This window comes from Ambystoma mexicanum, chromosome 4p (assembly GCF_040938575.1).
Source record: "Ambystoma mexicanum isolate Mex_15411 chromosome 4p, UKY_AmexF1_1, whole genome shotgun sequence".
NCBI classification, from domain to species: Eukaryota; Metazoa; Chordata; class Amphibia; order Caudata; family Ambystomatidae; genus Ambystoma; species Ambystoma mexicanum.
The window spans coordinates 771,393,111-771,413,210 of record NC_090927.1 but is presented as its reverse complement, the minus strand read 5'-3'; the positions used below and the strand labels follow the sequence as shown (position 1 = coordinate 771,413,210).

The 20,100-nt window shown below is 49.7% G+C and overlaps 1 protein-coding gene across 5 annotated transcripts in view; it reads right to left on the bottom strand.

The window, feature by feature from the left end:
• DOP1A (DOP1 leucine zipper like protein A) overlaps window positions 1-20,100 on the bottom strand; it is a 2,904,166-nt gene that overhangs the window by 1,769,679 nt on the left and 1,114,387 nt on the right. For all 5 annotated transcript variants that reach the window (XM_069606322.1, XM_069606321.1, XM_069606320.1 and 2 more), the window contains one exon: window positions 3,749-4,023. In XM_069606322.1, the coding sequence (XP_069462423.1) occupies window positions 3,749-4,023 (275 nt within the window). The remainder of the gene's footprint in view (window positions 1-3,748; window positions 4,024-20,100) is intronic.

Here is a 20,100-nt window from a genome sequence, read left to right as displayed (position 1 = left end):
CAGTTATTGTAATGTTAAATCTCTGTAGAGCCCTGGTCCAATGAGGCAATGTCAGCTTTCAGCTCTCTCCCTCTTTTTTTTTTTAATGTGTAAGGAAGTCAACAAATGCCGGCAAAATCAGCTTCTGGCTTCCACGATCGCAAAATCAGTTATGAAACACAACGGAAATGAGCTCGAGAAGCGCCAGAAAGCTGAAGAAATGAACTGCTACAGCAGGTGCTCCCTCTGGTGACCGCGGGCGGAACCCGCGGTCACACGGAGCTTGAAGCCGTTGCTTCCCCGGGCTCTGCAATATGAGCCACTTCGGGGAAGCGAGCGGAAACCACACGCGAGGGTCCGTGAAGGCGGACCCTCGTGTTTTCAATGCATATGGCTTGTTAAAGCCGAAAAGAGGAAAATGAAAACACGCGCAGTACTCTCCGACGCCAGCAGGAAGCAGCTGGCGTCGGAGAGATCTAGTCACGCAATCGGAGGACGCGTAGTGCGTCTGACAAAGAAAACGAAGGAAAAAAAATTAACCCTTTGAAATACACGCACTGTTAGGGAGAATTCTCTGTTTAGGCTGAATTTCCTAACCTAGTGAGTCCCCCAGCAGCTTTGCTGGATTTTTGGGGTTTATTTTTTTCTCCTGCCAAGAGTGAGACTCTTTTACCCTCACTCTTGGGCATGACTTGAGAGTGTTTCTGTGACTTGCTATGTGCTTATGGGCTATGGGGTATTTTTTCCCCATAGGCTATCATTGGTTTTTGAATGTGTGTTACACAGCACCCTCAGTGCAGTAACACAGGGGTGTCATAGAGACCCCCAAACATAGACTCCACACCCTGGGACTGACTACTGTCTCCCTGGGTCTGTAAAGTCACCATTGACTTTACTAGTCTTAACTTAGGAACTTAACCAGTACAAACCATCATACTGTGGAAGTACTGGTAGGGGCAATTAGATTGCCCCTGGGTCTGTTGTCGAGGGGGTACTGTCCCGTCCCCCCTCGCCGAGTTTCTGGCTGGTGGCAGTGGATACCACGGAAATATTCCACCGGAATATTTCCCAATGGGATTTCCCATTGATTTTAATGCACCACTTTTTGGTGCAATGTTAAAGATACCGCCGGTTTATTTAATATAAATTCACCGGTTGGGATTTTTTGCATCAAAACTCACAGCCAAAATGGCGTCTAGGTTCACTTCAGTAACCCTGAACCCGAGTCGAGCCTTTGTTCCACTTTTGGCAGGCTTCTGCACAGAAGCCCTCCAAAGTGGTGCCATTCTGTCTGGGTACCACAGGGGGTGTGGGAGGGGGTTTAGGCACCCTGGACTGAGTTGCCTTGCCAACTCATGTCGCACTCTGGTGTGATTGGCCCAAGTGGTGAGCCACCCCGCTCACCACTTAGCATGTTTGAGTGACAGCTAGGCTGTATGAATGGGGGTTTGCTGCATAAAAGCAGGGTTTTTGGGACTGGTTCTTCAGAAGTCGCCACAGGACCTAAGAAGCCGAAGAGGGAGAAGCCGAGTCGACCGGCCAAGACGACACCACCGGTGGAGCCCTGCGAAACCGTCTCACCACTTTTCCCAACGACAGAGGAGATCTCCCGCCTGGAGAGTCTTCTTCCGTTGACTGGTGGGGACAACCAGTTTCTGCCTTCTTTTCGCTGCCCTGAAGCATCTCGTGGCCGCCTTGCCTGTGCCAAGCACCCCGGCAACCGGGATACCACTTTTTACCTCAACCGTGAAAGAGGGGTAACATCCTTTTAACCGGAAAAACTCCACGGCTGGTTTCTTCCCTGGTAGTGCAACGACCTTCAGCTTTCCTCCACGACGAGATCTTCTCCTCCTCTGGACGACGCCGCGACTTGCACCCACTACCAGGAACAACTGCCACCGCTGGAGGATCCTTTCCATTTTAAAGGTACCGTGTTCCGCCCGGCTTCCCTTGCCACCGATTGTACGGGGTAGATTTAGCCCTCGGCCCTCTACCCTGGGTAAGCCTGGGACACCCCAACTAAACTTTTCTAAACTTGGTAAAACCTTTTCTACTCACCTGTAAAGACTTGTGACATTGTGTGATCTTGGGCATCTTTTCGCCTGGCTTTCCCTAGAGTGGGCCTGGCAACCAAACTTCCTTGCTCCTCAATAGACTGCCTTTCTAAACTCACTGTGAATCTCTGGAAAGTGTTTTACCTTGCTGTTTTCATTACTTCTGCCTTTTCCCTCCCTTTTTAACTAACTTGTTGGAGTGCCATCTAACGTTAAGCGCTCACCTCTGTTTGGAAATAAGTGGTGTTAACTTAGACTTGTCCAACAAATAACTAGGGATGTACATATAAGTAATAGTGACTGTGTTTTGACTTACTTACCTTTTCTGTGCTAGTGTAATTTATGAGTGTGTCTTTTAAATAAATAATTATATACTTTTACACCTAGCTCTGGTCAGTGTTTGCTTGTACTACTGTGCCTCTGTACCTATTATGTATGCTCTATATACTGCCTAACTCTTCCTGAGGGAAGTCTGACTGCTCAGCCACAGCTACCAGGTAAATCTGGGTGGTACAGACTGCTACCAAGTGGGTTTACTGCCAAACACCTGTAGTCTTAAATCTTTTGTAGTGGTCCCAGAGGGAACTGTACAGGTTTCTTTCTAACACGCACAAACAGATAATAGAACAGATCTAGAATATGATGCACTTATCTCTTGCTGTGAGCAGCAAAGAAAGAGGAAGTGGCATCATATTCAAGACTGTTTATGTGGGGACTTGGTTACTCATTGGAGGATCCAGGTCACATGTTGGTGACCTCATGTTGAACTTTCCACAGGCTTCCTGGGAAAGGAAGTTTCATGCTATTTCAGGACAAAAGACATTTATGATGTTCTTGTTAGTTTTTATTGTTATATATTTTTTTGTGCACCTTTTTTCTTCATACTTATGACCTATGACACTAAGAAAAAATATCTTGCTGCTGAGCTTTCTTTTAATATATAAAGAAAGAGAAGCATAATGCTCACCTCCGTGTCTTTAATAGAATTAAGACTTTCTAGTAAGACATTATGGAAAATCTTTATTCTTTATTTATTCTACCACAAGAAAATTTGGAAACAATGGGTTCAAATAGTCCATTTAAAGCACATGTTTCCGCATATAGAAATTAAAAAGTAGTTAAACCTAACACAAAACTAACATATAACATAGAAGAGTGAGGCTTTATAGCAAATTCCTTACATCAAAGGGATGTGCAGTATGAAGAGAGATGGAAGGAAGGGGGCAGGGGAAGAGGGTAAGAAGATCAGAAAACCAGGGTACACATACAATAGAGGCTCATCGGGAAATCTCCAGAGTTCCCTGTAGGCCAGTCAACCACTCGTCATAAAACATGGCTGTGCTAAAAATAAAATGCTCCTTCATTGACTGCAGAAAAAAGAAACCGAGAGAACTGCCATTGGTGGCTCGGGGTAAATGATGATGGCATCACTACGATGAAAAAGGGCGCTGAGAAGCCATGATGGAATTGACAATGGAGTGGCACAGTGCCACTGGGTGGCAGTTACAAATCTTTCTGCTACAGACTGTGTCTGAAGAGGATATCAAAGATGGGGAATATGTTAGAGCTATGTTTCCATTAGAAGCACAAAACCTTTGAAATGACTGATGCAGTTGACAGCAAAATAATGAGGAAATAAATATTCGCAGTACATTTATAAAATCATGTCTGTAAATTGAATGCATAGATGGCATGACATACAGAAAATACCTTACCTTAAAAAAATCTGTCTTTTCAGCCATGTACCTCAGGTTTCCTTCTGTAAGCGGGGGCCTTATAACTACAGCCACTCTACCCTGATTTGGGCTTAAGGGCTGTGTCATTTCTAGGCTGCTCAAGCTTTCCCCAGTAACCACAGCAACAGACTGTGTCAAACCAACCAAGTCCATCACAAGCGAAACAGCCACACTTTGAACAGTGAAATCACTGGGCAAGTTGCACGCATTCATGAGAGTCTGGAGCCACAGTGGCGGCTGCACCTGCGCATGACCTAAAATTAAACAAAAAAATGATAATTAAAATATTGCATTTTGTACAAACCATGCAAAAAAAAATAATGTATACGTGAAATGGAAATATATGGTTCAATAGTAAGCTGCTATACGGCATTAAAAACTCACTGGAATGGGGAGCAGACCACAAATCAAATATCAGTTATCACCCTCTCAGAGCACCAACTGACACACTGAACAGTCTCTAATTCCCAAGGGACTGACCTACTACAGAAAAGAAATGGACAAAATTCAACTTTGTGGATATATTCAAGACTACATTAGGAGCTGTGTTTCAAAAAATATTTCCATGGGACTAACAATGAATAGAGGTCCACCACTATAAAAGATGGTAAAAGGAACATTCAAACTTGAATTCTATATGTGTCCATAATCCAAAACTTGAAGCCTAAATCCACTCTCTCAGAAAAAGTGTAAAACCTGCCATACTCAACAAACAATGGACAACTAAAGAGAATATTACTTGCCAGGAAAGAAGGGCACTAAGAACACTATAAACAAACATGGAAATAACAATAAAACCAGCAGACCAGGGTGGAACGTTGTGGTCATGGATACACAGCATGAAACATTTCCACAGTTGTGAGCACATTTTCTGTTTAACAAGTAAAATCTCCTACTTGTTTGCTTAATCTCCCTAGCAGTTATCCTCAGTCCTCTGTACTTCCTCTTTCTACCAGCTCTCTAACACATTTTTCTCTTACTCAGACCCTGAATGCCAGCCAAGGGTTTCAATGTGCCGTTTCCAGGACCTTTACCCACTCTACTACACTCCCATTATTATCTCGTCACTCCTCTGTTATGAAGGATTTGAATGTGAACCTAGGGGCTTAGCTGTGATGGTCACATGATCTTTACTCCTATTCACAGTTTTTTCAATGCATGTATTGAAGGTATAATGTTATAAAACTCTTAAGATTCATAAACCCGTTACCTCATGCCGCCCCAAGAATACGTCTGGAATCAATACATTGACGCTTTATCTCGATTTACTGAATCCATCTTAAAACCTCTGAAAATGGATACCGACATACGGCCAAGTAGGGTCCACAAGGAGTCCAGACAAGATCTTAGCTAAACATTGATTTTATTGAACATAAAAGATACTCCTCTTTGGATCAAAATCAAACAAAGCGTCAGGACTGACTTTTGTCAATGGTTACAGCAGTTCAAGAGTTTCTGCAACAATATTTTGGGGTAGCTCCCAGTTACTCTCAGTCTCTGGGGTTGTTTCTCTAAAAGTCCATCAATCTTGTCGCCTGTTGATGATAGGATATGACCACCTCTGATCTTTCCTGCATGTCCTGTAGACTTTGCAGTGTCCCTGCCAAAAGCTGTGGATACAGTTGGGGTTTCTCTTTCACTTGCAAACAGAGCCAACTGTGGTAGCCTACTCTACCTTTCAGAGGGGAGCTAAAGAGGTCCTTTTCATCTTCCTTTTCTAGGGTCTTGATGTCTTCCCTCTACACCATCTTTCTACTCCTACCTTGTCCAGATTCTCCTCGAAGCCACATGCTTTTTCCCTACTCCCAATATGGATTTAACGCCTTCTGATCATGGTTTCACCCACTGCCTTGGGCTAAGAATTCCCTCTTGTTCCTTTATGCTCTGGATAGCTACCACCTTACTTGTCCTTTATGCTTCTCCTGATTCTCTTCAACCTACCAACGCCAGATATACTGCTGCTGTCACCTACTGATGTCTCTCTCCTACCACTGCATCTCTTTTCCGATCACCTCCTGATGTCTCCCACCCACCATCTTTTGGTGTTTTCCACCTACCACCTTCCTGATGAGCACTTCCACCAAATCCCGATGCAACTGCCACCCTTCCTTCGGCATTCCCTCCTCTTGCCTGTCTCTCTACCAACTTCTTTCACTGCCTCTTTCCTGAATCACCAACTCACACCAAACTCCTGCCTCCACCTTCTCCAAATGCCCACACCTTCCCTTCCTGGGATGACCCTTTCATACTATCTCTTGTCCTCCATTTGGGCTAGATTGATTTCTAGGAACTGCATGTGTTTATCCTTATTTGTTTATTAGAGATGTGGTATTCTTGGTTGTTGTGCAATTGCATCTCCCACAAGTGTGTACTGTATATCTGACTGTGTAATCCAAATGGATTCTTCTCTGTGAGTCTTCACATTTGCATTTGTCCCACCAGTATGCGTTGTCAGTGTGTTAGAGTTGTTATAATAGTTTCTTGTGAAGTTGGCCCTCTACTTGTGGAATCTCAGTTGAAAAGGGGGTGCACTGTCCCATGTGAGGTGCCAGCTCGCAGCGCTCCGGGCAAGGCTGTTAAGGGGCCAACAGTATGAGACGGAATAAGTTACTTAACTGTAACTCCAGTGTTGGTATCGTTCATAGATTCGCATGCAGTTTGAATATTCCCCATTGACAGTCTGGGAATCCTTGGTAACATAGCAGTCTACCATTACACTTTTAAATGAATTGTTACTTTAGTGCTCTATTATAGTCAATTTGGGTCACATTGCCCCAAAGCCAATAGACAGGTCTCCCTTAGTTCCACTCCTGGAGGCCATCTTCAGATGTGGTATACTGCACGTGAAATGGCAATATGAGCCAAGAAGAGCCAATCAGGGTAGGTGGGAGGGTCGCATGTGAATCTATGAAAGATGCCAATGCTGGAGAACAGGTGTTAAAGGCAAGTGACTCATTCCTTCTCCAGCATTGGATCTTTCATAGATACACATGCTGTTTGAATAAGATTATAAAGCAGTACATACATAAAAGCCACAAGGTTGGAGGTACAGCTCAAGTGAAGGAAACAACTCACCTCAGAAACACTCACCTCACCCAAACAGGTGGCATAGCACTACCTGGCCGAACCTATGACTCCTCCCTGGAATCCCTATTGATGCAGTAAAACCTTGTGAATCTACGTACAGAACTACACGTGGCTGCCATGCAAATATCCAGCAGGCAAATACCGGACAGGAATGCTGCAGTAGCAGCCACAGTTCTCACTGACTGTGCTCTAGGCCTGTCCGGAAAGGGCATGTTAGCCAGCCGATGACAGTGTAAAATACAACCGACAAACATATGGCGATAGAAGCCTTTGAAAGGGTGTTGCCCTTGCCGGAAGGACCAAAAGCCACAAACAATTGCGATGACTTGCGATAGTCTTTGGTGCAAGCCACATAGAACTTTAGGGCTTGGACCACATCCAGAGAATGCAAGGAGCCTTCAGCAGGAGTTGATGGAGAGCCAAAGAATACAGTGGCTCATTAAGGTGAAATGAAGATGGAACCTTTCGCATGAAAGAAGGGTTTGTGCGAAGGACCACCTTTGATTGATGAAAAGTCAAGAAAGAGCCTGGCTTTCGCCCACGTGCCTGGGAGAAGTAAGGGAAACCTGGAAGGCGGTTTTCCAGGACAAAAACTTCAAATCTCTCCTCTGCATTTGATACAGTCAACCACTCCAACCTGATAGAACGGCTCCACGATGAGCGGGCACTGGACTGGCTGGCCTCCTTCCTCACGGACCGTCCCTCCGAGGTTATCCTGGTCTCTTTCTCCTCTGCCACCTCTATCTCCACCTGTGGCGTTCCTCAAGGCTCCAACCTTTCTCCCTGGCTCTTAACAACTATTTTGCTCCACTTGCACACCTAATTTCCGCTTTCTCCCCTTACTTCCAGTGTTATGCAGATGACACACAACCCTTCTTCCCTCTGATCCTCTCCTTACTTCCTCCATCATTCTTGACTGCCTATCTGCCATCCAGTCCTGGTGTGCCTCCAATGATCTCTGCCTCAAGATTGAGATCCTTCCCATTGTAACTTCTGCTCCATTTTTCTTCTCTTCACTCTGGCCACTCTCTATGGGCTCGCCCCCTTCTCCCTCATTTGAAGCCAGAAACTTTGGAGTCATCTTCGACTTCTCCATTTTCTTACTCCCTCACATCCAGGACCTTGCCAAGAAGGCCCATATTCAACTCCACCTCCTCAAAGGAATCCTTCCTTTCCTCACTTTCCCCCAGAAGCTCAATGTCTCTAGAGATGTGGTACTCTCTAGCCTGGACTACTCTAACAGTCTCTTCCTTAATCTACACTCTTCCTCTCTACCTCCCCTCCAGCTTATCCAGAATAGGGCTGCAAGATTTATCCATGGTCTCAAGCCCAGGGACTGCATCTCTCCAGCCGTAAAATCTCTCCACTGGCTCCCGGTTGCTGCAAGGATCAAATTAAGATCCCTAGATATTTACCTCCTCTGGCACCAACTCTCTGCATGTCAAGCGCTTCTCTAAAAGGCAAGCTGGTGGCCGATCTCTTTCCTCAGTCGGTTCCCTCCTCTGGAACAGCCCCCCCCTTCCTCTCCATCTTGTGGAAGATCTCCTCAAATTCCAGTAGTTCCTCAAAACTTTCCTTTTCACCACCTCCTTCCCCCCCTCCGTCCCTTGCTAAACCCCAATGTCGCACAGTCGCTGAGATTGGAGACCAGGGCCCTTATGTCCCCTTCTGGGTCCTGGCCTCCTCCCACCCCTCCAATAGCCTCAGCCTCTGCCCACTCACAGCACTTGCTTTTGCTGTCTTACAGGCCTCCACGTATTGTATTGGCAGTTGACCGCTCTTACCAAGTGATCTCTGCCAGACACTTAACAGCTGCTTGCAACTTACTCCCTAGCACTTCACTCCATGGAACTCCTAGCACTTACCCATCTCCCTTGTCCCTTCTCTCTCTCTGCACTTGCACGTTCTGAATGCTCACAACGCCTAGTAGGACCACCTCTTTCTTTCTATTCATTGTTATTATATTTGCCTTTCATTCCCATGTTCCCTCCCTGTTGCTCTGTGGGCGCTTTGAAACACAATTTACTTGATGTATAAGCGCCTTACAAATGCACAATAAAAAAAATAAAGAGGCTTTGTGTAGAGGTTAGAAGGGAGAACCCATTAGCTTGGAGAGGACCACATTCAACTCCTAGGCTGGAGCAGGAACTTGGACAGGAGGAAAGGAACAAAATAGTCCCTCAAGGAATTCTTTGACCAGTCTGTGAGACCATAGAGACGGCGTACCTGGGGAAAGTGTGTAACGTGAAATGGCAGTCAAATGCACTTTGATCGAAGAGTTCGCTAAAACAGCTTTGGCCAAAGACAGGCGCTTACGGCAAGACGTCCGGTGCCTGTACATGAAAAGGGTTGAAACGTTGACCTGCACACCAGATGGCTAAACGTTTCCACACGTTCTTGTAGCAGGATAGTGTAGATGGCGCCTGGGCCATGGTGAAGATATCCCAGCAGTATGGAGGCAGAGGTACATTACAAACACCGGAGTCAGGCCGTTGAGTTAAGGGATGATGGACTGTGGTGTAGAACAGACCCACCGTCTTTGGAGAAGGTTGAAGAGATGAGGCAATGTGATGGGAGAAGCCGCTGAGAGCTTTAGGAGCTCCGAGTACCAAATTTGCTGCAGCAAGGCCGGGGCACTAGGGTCATTCTGCAGCGCTACCGTTTGAGCACACTGAGCACCAGAGGCACGAGCAGGATTGGGGGAAAGGCATAGAGAAACATTCCTTCATACAGAAAGGGGAACGCATCTCCCAGACTCCCCAACTGGTGAAATCTGCTCGAAAATGCTTTGCAGTCATGAAGGTCTACTTCCAGAAATCCCCATCTGGAGAAGATGCAGAGAATCCTGAGGGAATGTGCCAATGTAATGTGGATCGCTGGTAGGTAAAAAGGGATCATGAACATATTGTGCGTCACAGTCCACGACCACAGTGCCTGGGCCTCCGCTGACAGGTGAGTGGGTGCCCCGTTTGCGAATATAAACATGGTGGTTGTGTTGTCTGTGAAGACGCTAACCACCCTGTCTTTCAGTTGAGGTCTGAAGGACTTCAGGGCCCAGAACACAGCCCTTAGCTCTAGGACATTGATGTGCAGCTTCTTTTTGTCAGGAGCCCAGGGACCTCTGGCATGGAACCGATCCGTTTCAGCTCCCCAGCCCTCAAGTGAAGCATCATTTGTGACTGTAATATGATGGTCTGGGAGACTAATGTCCTTTCCATTTATCAACAGAAGCCGGTCTCCCATTTCACTCACCGGCATTGACTGATACAGTTTATCAAGACACGTGTAGTCATGGCTTTTGGCCCAGCGCAGCTAGCCTCCTTTCAAGTCCTCACACTGCACATGAAGGAGTTACCGCTGTGACCTTATGCAGTAGCAGGGAGTTGCCCCTTTGGAATTCTGCAGCGACCTCCACCCCGCAGCTGGTAGGAGCACTGCCTTTATATTCCCCTCCTGGTCTCGTCTGCTCTGCTTCCACGGTCACGTTGTCTTCCCGGGATTTCCGGCGCTTCTGTTCTGCTGGTCTTGCTTGCTTCGGTTGCCCATACTCACCTTGCTCTCCGCGTGCTCTCATGCTCTGCCTTTTATCCCAGTGGGGAAAGGTAACAGGATTCAGGTGCAAGTCATTAAGGTTAAGTGCCTGACCCTGATGTTGGGACATGTCAAATGGACTGGCTGTGTGAGTCTGTCTTTCCCTGAAGCGCTCTGTCCGTGCAGCAGATTATGTGTAGGAAAGGGGCAGGGGAGGTAAAGTTCCTTGATAGTACATGGAATGAGGGTGTTCTACAGTTAAATGGGGACAGGGATACCGCGTCTCTTCTCCGGGTGCCCCACTCCCACTCACCAGGGACCCCTCATCCAGGTGACCTCTCGCACTGGTCTACCCCCAGGGTCTGGATCCAATAGTGATGGCTGTGCCACAGCCACCTGGATGACAGATCCCAAGGGACTGGTCGGTAAGACACCCTTTGGTTTCTCACAATAGGTAGTAGGCTGAAAAGTACAGAAAAATATTAATAATTCAACTAGCTACCAGATCCTAAAAACAAGCGATTGGCACCAATCAAATCATGGGAGGGTAGCCACTGAGAACAAATTAAATAAGATTCCTAGAGTGTCAATAATAAAAGCAGGATAGTAAAGAATCGATAAAACTATAAACAAATAAATAAAAAGATTGAATAGGCTTTGAAATTGTTTGGAGAATATTTTTGCGGAAATGGGCAGCAATTGATGGTGCTTACCTGAATTGATTTGCATTATAATTAATTAAAGTAAAAATAGGACAAAAGAACTGGTAAGAATTGACAGTTAAAAATGACTTGACATTATGGGGCACACTCCCCTTTTACAACTGTGCAAAACATTACCACGATACACACTTAAGATTAAGAAATACCATGCTGAGTGGGTAAAAGGCACGGCTGACAATATGTTCACTATCAAGAACAGTATTGCAACACATGACAACATACTTACATGCTGCGAACTCAGGGAAAAAGATACAGAAAAGGTGAACCACTTTAGAACTATGGAAAATGTATCAGAGCGAGAGAGAGGACCCGCCTGAGAAGGAGTGGATGCTTAATCGGCATAAGGAGGAGGGCGTAATAACCTTAGCTCCTCTTTCTCCTCCCAAGAATAATAGTACAATTGAGGAAAACCTGGGAATGTATCCTCTAAAGGAGTTAAAGGCAGCTGCGGGCTATGTTAATCAAACATACGCACTCCACGTTTATAGTAGTGAGGACAACATGTAAGAAAGCAAGAGTAAAGAATGTAAATATATGTCCACACGCGACGAACATAAGGAGCGTGATGAGAGAAAGGACAGACTGATAGCTATAGAAGAAGAAGACAAGAGACAAAAAGGAGAGAAAGACAGAACAAGTGGAATGACAATAGTACAGAATGAGTGGATGGGAGGATAGATACTACTTAAATTAGATGGAAAGGGCATTGATGATGTTAATGAGAGAGAAGAAAGCGAGGAACGAGAAAAGAAGGAAAACAAATGAGAAAGGGCATAGAAGGAAGAGAAGGAAAAAGTGAAAGTAAGAACAAAGAAGGTATGAAGAACAGAAAAAAGACAATAGAAGAGAAGAAACATGAAGAAATTGAAGCACAAAGATTGGAAGAATGTAGGTTGCAAAGAAGGCGAGAGGAAGAAGAGAAAAGGGAGAGGAGAAGGGAAGAAGAAATGAGACGGAGTCGGGGACAAAGAGATGATGAAATAGATCACATTGTTAATAGGGAACAAGTTACTTACCTGTAACTGTTGTTCTCCAGCATGGGTCTGGCATGGATTCACATGCTCATGAATATTCCCCGTCGTCAGGCTGGGAATCCTCGGTAAAGAAAAATCAGTATCAGTTTCGTTTCTGATCTGTCTTTCGTAGTAGTAACCAATCACTGATCTCTGCGTCATACTGACCACAGCCAATGACTGCCATCTCCCTAAGCCCCGCCTCTGGCAGCCATCTTCAGATTTGGTAGCACGTGAAGTGGCAGTATGACCAAGTGAAGAGCCGCAGAGGGGTAGGCGGGAGGGTTTGCATGTGAATCCATGCCAGACCCATGCTGGAGAACAACAGTTATAGGTAAGTAACTTGTTCCTTCTCCAGCATGGGGTCTGGCATGGATTCACATACTCATGAATAAAAGAATACATAGCAGTACACACATGCACAACCACGGGAGGTGGCAAAGGGTCAACATTAAGCATTACATCCAAAACTCAACATTAAGCAATTCTTACCTCCTCACCAGGCTCACCTTAGGCGAACAGGTTGCGCAGCACTGCTTGGCCGACCCTGGACTCCTCCCTGGAATCCCGATCGACGCAGTAGAATTTAGTGAAGGTGTGTGTCGACCTCCACGTAGCAGCCCTGCAGATGTCCAGCAAGGGCACACCAGATAGGAACGCTGTGGTAGCTGCGATCGCTCTGGTGGAATGGGCTCTCGGACGGCCAGGCAGCGGTCGGTTTGCCAACCGATGACAGTACATGATACAGCCGGAGAGCCAACTGGAAATGGAAGCCTTCGAGAGAGCCTTCCCCTGATTGACAGGTCCAAAGTTCACAAAAAGTTGTGATGTCTTCCGAAAACTCTTCGTGCGGTCCACGTAGAACTTCAGCGCTCTAGCCACATCCAGCGAGTGCAAAGCCCTTTCAGCCGGCGACGAAGGCGACGGGAAGAAAACAGGCAACACCAAGGGTTCGTTGAGGTGGAAGTCCGACGGCACCTTGGGCATGAAGGAGGGGTGCGTCCTGAGCACTACCCTCGTGTCGTGAAAAGTCAAGTACGGGGGCTTGCAGGAAAGGGCCTGGATCTCTCCCACCCGTCGTGCGGAGGTGATGGCCACAAGAAACGCTGTTTTCCACGACAAGCACTTCAACGGAGCTGAGTGCAGAGGCTCGAACGGAGGTCCCATGAGCTTGGTCAGCACCACGTTGAGCTCCCACACCGGGGCCGGTGCCTTCACCGGCGGGAACGATCTGAACAGTCCCTTCATGAATTCTTTCACCAGACGACGAGACCACAAAGACGTCCGTCCCGTGGTTCTGGTGTATCGGGAGATCGCAGCAAGATGAATCTTGATGGAAGCGTGCGCCAGTCCAGCCTTGGCCAGCGTCAGCAGGTACGGCAGTACTTGAGGAGCCGTAATCCGTAGAGGGTTAATCTTCTGTGCGTGGCACCAGACAGAGAACCTCTTCCATTTGTGTCCGTAGCATTTAAGAGTTGAGGACGCCCTGGCCTTTGCAAGAACCTCTCTGCAGTCGGCCGGTATGTCGTAACCTCCAAACTCTAACGCTGCAGGAGCCAGGCCTGCAAGTTCAGCGACTTCGGGTCGTGATGGAGGATGGAGCTTCCTTCCCTGGAGAGAAGATCCGCGTCCGCTGGCAGCTTGATTGACGGGGACGCTGACAAGTCCAGAAGGTCCGGGAACCATATCTGCCTCAGCCACGCAGGTGCGACGAGGATCATCCTGCACTGTGACCTCTTGAGCTGGTTGATGAGCCGGATCAGCAGCGGCAATGGAGGGAACGCAGATAGGAACAGGCCCTCCCAGGGGAACGAGAAAGCATCGCCCATGCTCCTCGGCTGGGGAAACCTGCTGGCGAACCTCCGGCACTTGGAGTTCGTCGCCGTCGCGAACAGATCGATCTGGGGTGTGCCGCACCGTCGGAAGAGGCGGTCCACTAGATCCTGTCGTAGTTCCAACTCGTGGCACGAGCGCAGCTCTCTGCTGAGAGAGTCGGCGATGGTGTTTTTTATCCCTGCCAGATGAAATGGCACCAGAAACATCCCTTGGGCGACGGCCCAATGCCACAGATCCTGAGCCTCCTTGGACAGGGCTGGGGACCTGGTACCGCCCTGCTTCCTGATATAGAACATGGTGGTGGTGTTGTCGGTGAAGATTCTCACCACCTTGCCCTTGAGGGACAGAAGAAAGGACCTGAGGGCCCAAAACACTGCACAGAGTTCCAGGACGTTGATATGGAGGGACTTCTCCGTCGGCAGCCAAAGGCCCCTCGCGTGCAGATTTTCGGTGTGCGCTCCCCACCCTTCCAGGGAGGCATCCGTGGTCACTGTCTTCTGGTGGCCCGGGGTCTGGAAGTCCATGCCCGCCGTCAGATGCGCGCTGGTGCCCCACCACCGGATCGCTCTTGTCGGAAGCTCTCGTCGAGTGCGATCCTGTCCTCGAAGCTCCCCGTCGTCTGGATCCAGCGAGCGTCCAGGAACTCCTGCAACGGGCACCTCCGAAGCCTGCACAGGCGGATGAGATAAATGCAAGAAGACATCATTCCGAGGAGGGATTTGATGGACCTCACCCTGGCCGCGTCCGCAACCAGCATCCGCTGCACCTTGCCCAAGATGGCCCTCGTCCTTTCCTCCGACAGAGAGGCCAGAAGTGCCACTGTGTCGAGTTTCGCTCCCAGAAACAGTGCGTCTTGCGCGGGCACCAGGTGGGACTTGGCGTAGTTTATGGAGAATCCCAGGTCCGTGAGTAGTTGGACGGTCCTCGCCGTGTGCTCCGCGGCGAGCTCCTTTGTCTTTGCTCAGATGAGCCAGTCGTCCAGGTAGGGGTAGACGTGGATCCCCTCCAGGCACAGCCGCGCCGCCACCGGTGCGAGGCACTTGGTGAACACCCTGGGTGCCGACCTCAATCCGAAGGGAAGGGCTCTGAACTGGTAGTGACGCCCTTGGACCACGAATCTGAGAAACTTTCGGTGTCCCTTTAGGATGAGGATAAGGAAGTAGGCATCCTCCAAATACAACGACGACAGGAAATCGCCCTCCTCCAGTTGACCCAGGACGTGCTGGAGGGTGACCATCCGGAACTTCTGTGCCTTGATGAAATTGTTCAGTCGTCGTAGGTCCAGGATGGGACGCCATCCTCCCGTCTTCTTCTTCACGAGGAAGTATCTTGAGTAAACTCCAGAGCCCCGAAGCCTCTTTGGGACGAGCTCGATGGCGCCTTTCTTGAGCATCGCCTTTACCTCCAAGAGAAGTTGAGGGACGTGATGTTCCTTCCTTGCCACGGGGGGGACGCGTGGGCACTTCTTTAGAAACTCGAGCGCGTGACCCTGAGCCAGGGCGTCCAGCAGCCAACGGTCGGTGGAGATGGACTCCCACACGCTGACGAAGTTCGCCAGCTGGCCTCCCAACAGGGTGCTTCGGTGGGGGCCCGACCCCACGGCTGGTTCAGTCCTGCTTCGATGAGGCTTTGCCGCCTTGTCCTCCTTGGCGACGACGGCGGGGTCCGCCCGACTTGCCTCGTCCCCTGTAGGCTTCCTGTGACGACGAACGGGCCGCTTGACGATAGGTGGAAAATCCGCCGCCGGAACCTTTGGAGGCACCCTGCTTGTCTCCGCCGCTCCGAAAGGGCGGCCGTCGTTGCTGGAGAACAACAAGAGCCCGGGCCGTCTCCGTGTCTGTCTTGATGGCTTGTAGGGAATCCTCCACTGTTTTCCCAAACAGGTTGCTCCCTTCGAACGGCATGTCCAAGACTCTGGTCTGCACGTCCTGACGGAAGTCAGTTGCCTTGAGCCATCCACGCCGTCTAAGGCATACGCAGTTGCCCAACAGGCGAAATCCAGTGTCAGCGATGTCCGTCACTATCGTAATGGCGTGGTCCGACGCCACTTCTCCTTCCTGCAAGATCTCTAGGGCCTCCGCCCTCTTGTCGTCTGGTAAGAAATCCAGCAGGGGGGCGATTTTGTACCACAACTCCCTGTCGTAGCGGGCTACGATAGCCAAGGCGTTAGCAGCCTTAATCGTCGTTGCTGCCGATGAGATGACTCTGCGTCCCATCGTGTCCCATTTCTTTCCCTCACCGTCCGGCGGGGAGGTTGACGTCGAGGCCGAGGCAACCCCCCGCTTTCTTCCTGGCTGCCGCGGAGACGACCGAGTCCGGGGTCGGCTGTGCCCGAAGGCACAAGGGGGCCGCGTCCGGGACCCGGTACTTCTTCTCGTACCGATCCCTTCTCGCAGGCGTTGTGGATGGGTTCTTGAGGAGGGCGAGACCCTCATCCCAGATATCGTTCAGTAGAGGTACAGCGAGGACCGTCTTCCTCTTGGTCTTGCGCCGTTGATAAAGGAAACCTTCCTTCTTCTTCTCTTCCGGGCAGAGCTGGAAAAGCTCGGATCCCCTGGCGATCATGGCATGAAACGATCCAATCTCGCTGGGCGGGGAAGCCCGGGGAGGAGGTGACGATGGGAGATCCTCGTCGTAAACCTCGTCGTCTGTGCCCGTCGCGGCCGTGTCAGTCCCCGTATCATCCCCACGGGTCGTGGACGGGGAGGAGGGCTGAGCAGGGCGCGATGGTTGAAAAAGAGGTGGAGGATGAATCCTTCTTCTCTTAGGAGGAGGGCTCCCAGAAGGGCCTGGCTCCGGGTCCCCCGTCGGGAGAGGTTCCTCCGTTGGTGGTAACGGCAATCTCGTCCTTATCTCCGAGCATAAGGACTGTATAGCCAATAAAATGGCCACCGAGTTGTCTTGCGGCACTGGTTGAGGGGAGTCCGACGGGTGGTCAGGAGCCCCGTCGGCACCCTCGACGTTCTCGTCGCCTCCTACGTCTGGGTCCCTCCCGAAGGGCTGGTCTTCTTCCACGCCAACGCCGTGGCTTAAGACTTCGATCAGCTCCTCCTCAGAGGTTGAGGCCGAATCCACGACGACCTCCTGCCCCCCCTTTCTCTTCTCCATCGGAGGTTTCACGGGGGTCCTGTCGATGGGCATGAAAGAGGACTCCCTCCGCGGTGGCAGGGAGACTCTGGGCCCTGAGGTCGCCACCACTGGTGTAGCCTCCACAGGCTGAGCCAGGGCCGCCGCGACTGTCTCGAAAGAGGCCTTGGCCGGATGGATTAAGGCTTTCACCACCTTAGGTGCGCTCACCGCCTTCTCCTTGGGGGGAGGGTCACCGCCTCGCTCCTGCTCCGATGGCGCCTTCGAGCTCGACCAGGGTCTCTCCAGGAGCTTCGCCGGGTGCTCGGCCTTCCTCTTACTCGAGCCAGAGCGTTGGCTCGTGGTTGATGGCGCCGGGGAGGATGCGCCCTGCCTGGCGCCCGTAGAGCCCGACCATTCGGCGCTCCCGGTGCCAGCGGACTCGCAGTGCTTGGCCTTCTGTTGGACCCCCGTCGCCGGGGCGCCCTCAAAGGTATTAGAAGACCGCTCAGACTTCTTCTTCTTCTCGCCTGACAGGCTCTTCCCTTCCAGCCAGTTGGCGAGACGCAGATGGCGGTCCTTCATGGTCCGCTCCGACATATTGCCGCAAAACGCACAGTCCTTCTCCACGTGCGTCTTGTCCTCATGCAGGCAGTAGAGGCAAAAGGGAGTGTTCGTCCTCCTTAAAGACATTCTGAAGCTGGCATCCAGGGCAGACCCTGAACAGCTTTCCGGGCGTCGAGCTTCCCTTCTCCTGGGCCATGATCGAGATGGGCCTGAGAAACTTCTGGAGTCCTCCAAAAGCGTGGCTCGACGAAATCTTCACCCTTGAGGGGCGTAGAAGAATCCGACACGGGTCCCCGTTGATCGGATAAAGAAACGGTGGATCTTGAGGCTCTTTTGACCGAAAAAGAGAACATTTTCCTAAGAAAAAGCGCGAAAAAAGCACTAAAGCTCGAGAGCAATAGCATGAGGATCCCAACACTTGAACGTGCGGTAAAAATCTGAAGATGGCTGCCAGAGGCGGGGCTTAGGGAGATGGCAGTCATTGGCTGTGGTCAGTATGACGCAGAGATCAGTGATTGGTTACTACTACGAAAGACAGATCAGAAACGAAACTGATACTGATTTTTCTTTACCGAGGATTCCCAGCCTGACGACGGGGAATATTCATGAGCATGTCAATCCATGCCAGACCCCATGCTGGAGAAATATATAATACCCATTGAAGCAGGAGAGCGATGGAACGGAGCGAGAGGACCGCAACAACCCCGCAGGGAGCTGCACGAGATACCGAGGGTTCAGACATGGGCTGACGAGCATGAGGCAGAAGGCATAGGGAAAAGGATTGGGGATCTACAAAAAACAGATAAGAGAGAAGAACAAGTTACTTACCAACTGGTAACATTCTTTCGACTGGATGTTCCTCCAACGTATTCCACATCTTTAACATGTAATGTCCACTGCTGTGTACTTCGGAAACTTTTTCGGCAGAGGGCGTCCTGCGTCGATGGCATCGGGTCGATGTCCCTCAAAGGCCTCCGTCGAGGGCGACGTCACCAGATGTTATAAATAGGACGCACGGCGCCCGTAGCCTCAGTTTATGTTTTTTCCTCCATAACGTGTGACATGCGCATATCTAATGCCTGCTTGACTGCACATAGCCTTGCGGGAAGGTAAGCTGCAATAGCATAGGAAATTCTCCAGATGGGCAGGCTGAAAGGGCGATGTGGAAAACGTTGGAGGAACATCCAGTCGAAAGAACGTTACCAGTTGGTAAGTAACTTGTTCTTCGAATGGATTGTGTCTTCCAACCTATTCCACATCTTTGACAGACTCCCAAAGCAGTACCAGAAAATGGAGGAGGGAAAAGAATTTAGAATACCTAATCAGATGGCAGAATAAAGCACCGCGTTACCAAAGGCCATATCATGACCATGGAGCATATCCAGGGAGTAATGATTGACAAAGGTGTGGACAGAAGCCCAGGTGGCTGCGTCAAAAATATTCCTAATAGGAACACACCGCTGCAGGGCTGTGGAAGTAGCCACACCCCTAGTGGAATGAGCTTGCAACCCTTCCGGAGGGTCCTTCCCCGCCAATCGGAAACAATCGGTAATGGTGAGGAAAATCCACCTGGGAAAGGTCTGTTTGGTAACAGGCTGGCCCAATCAGTGTCCAGCATACCCGACAAAGAGTTGATCGTCCACTCTGACCCTGGGTATCCTAGAAATATAAAATCTCAGAGCTCTCCTATGGTCTAACCTATGGAGTTGCTCCTCTTCCTTACCAGGAAGGGGAGGAGGATAAAATGACGGAAGAACCACTTTCTGGCTTAAATGAAATTCAGATACTACCTTAGGTAGAAAGGAAGGACGTACCCTCAGTACAACCCTATCCTTGTGGAACACAGTAAAGGGCGGCTTAGACAAAAGTGCCTGCAATTCACTCACTCCGCGAGTGGATGTAACCGCAACCAAGAACACCGTCTTGAAAGACAACAGTCTCAAGGGACAAGAGAGCAAAGGTTCAAATGGAGCACCCATTAGGAATTTCAAGACCAAATTCAGATCCCAAACCGGCACCTGGATTAGGGACGGCAGGAACACATTAGTGAGAATCTTAAAATGAGAACATTTTAATGGTACCCACTTGAAGGCCCCTGTGGCCCAGGAAAGCAAGAAAGATAGAACCATGGACACTGAAAAGGGTCAACATTTTGTCCCCTGCACCAGTCACAAAACTTACGGCAACGGTACAGTGATTTGGTTGCTGGCTGCCTGGCCGAAAGCAATACCTCCATCACGTCATGCGGGAGGTCCCAATCCTTATACCTCAACCTTTCAGATACCAAGCGTGAAGGTTGAGAGTCTTGACCTCTGGATGCAGAACCCGACCCCCTTCGTGCAAGAGTCGATCCTCTCGTTAGGGAAGACGGCGTGAAGGGCAGATGGACATTTCTAGAAGGTCCGGGTACCATGCTCTCCTGGCCCAATCCGGAGCAATGAGGATGAAGTGGGATCCAAACCTCTGCAACCTCCTTAACACTTGAGGAATGACGGGGACCGTAGGAAAC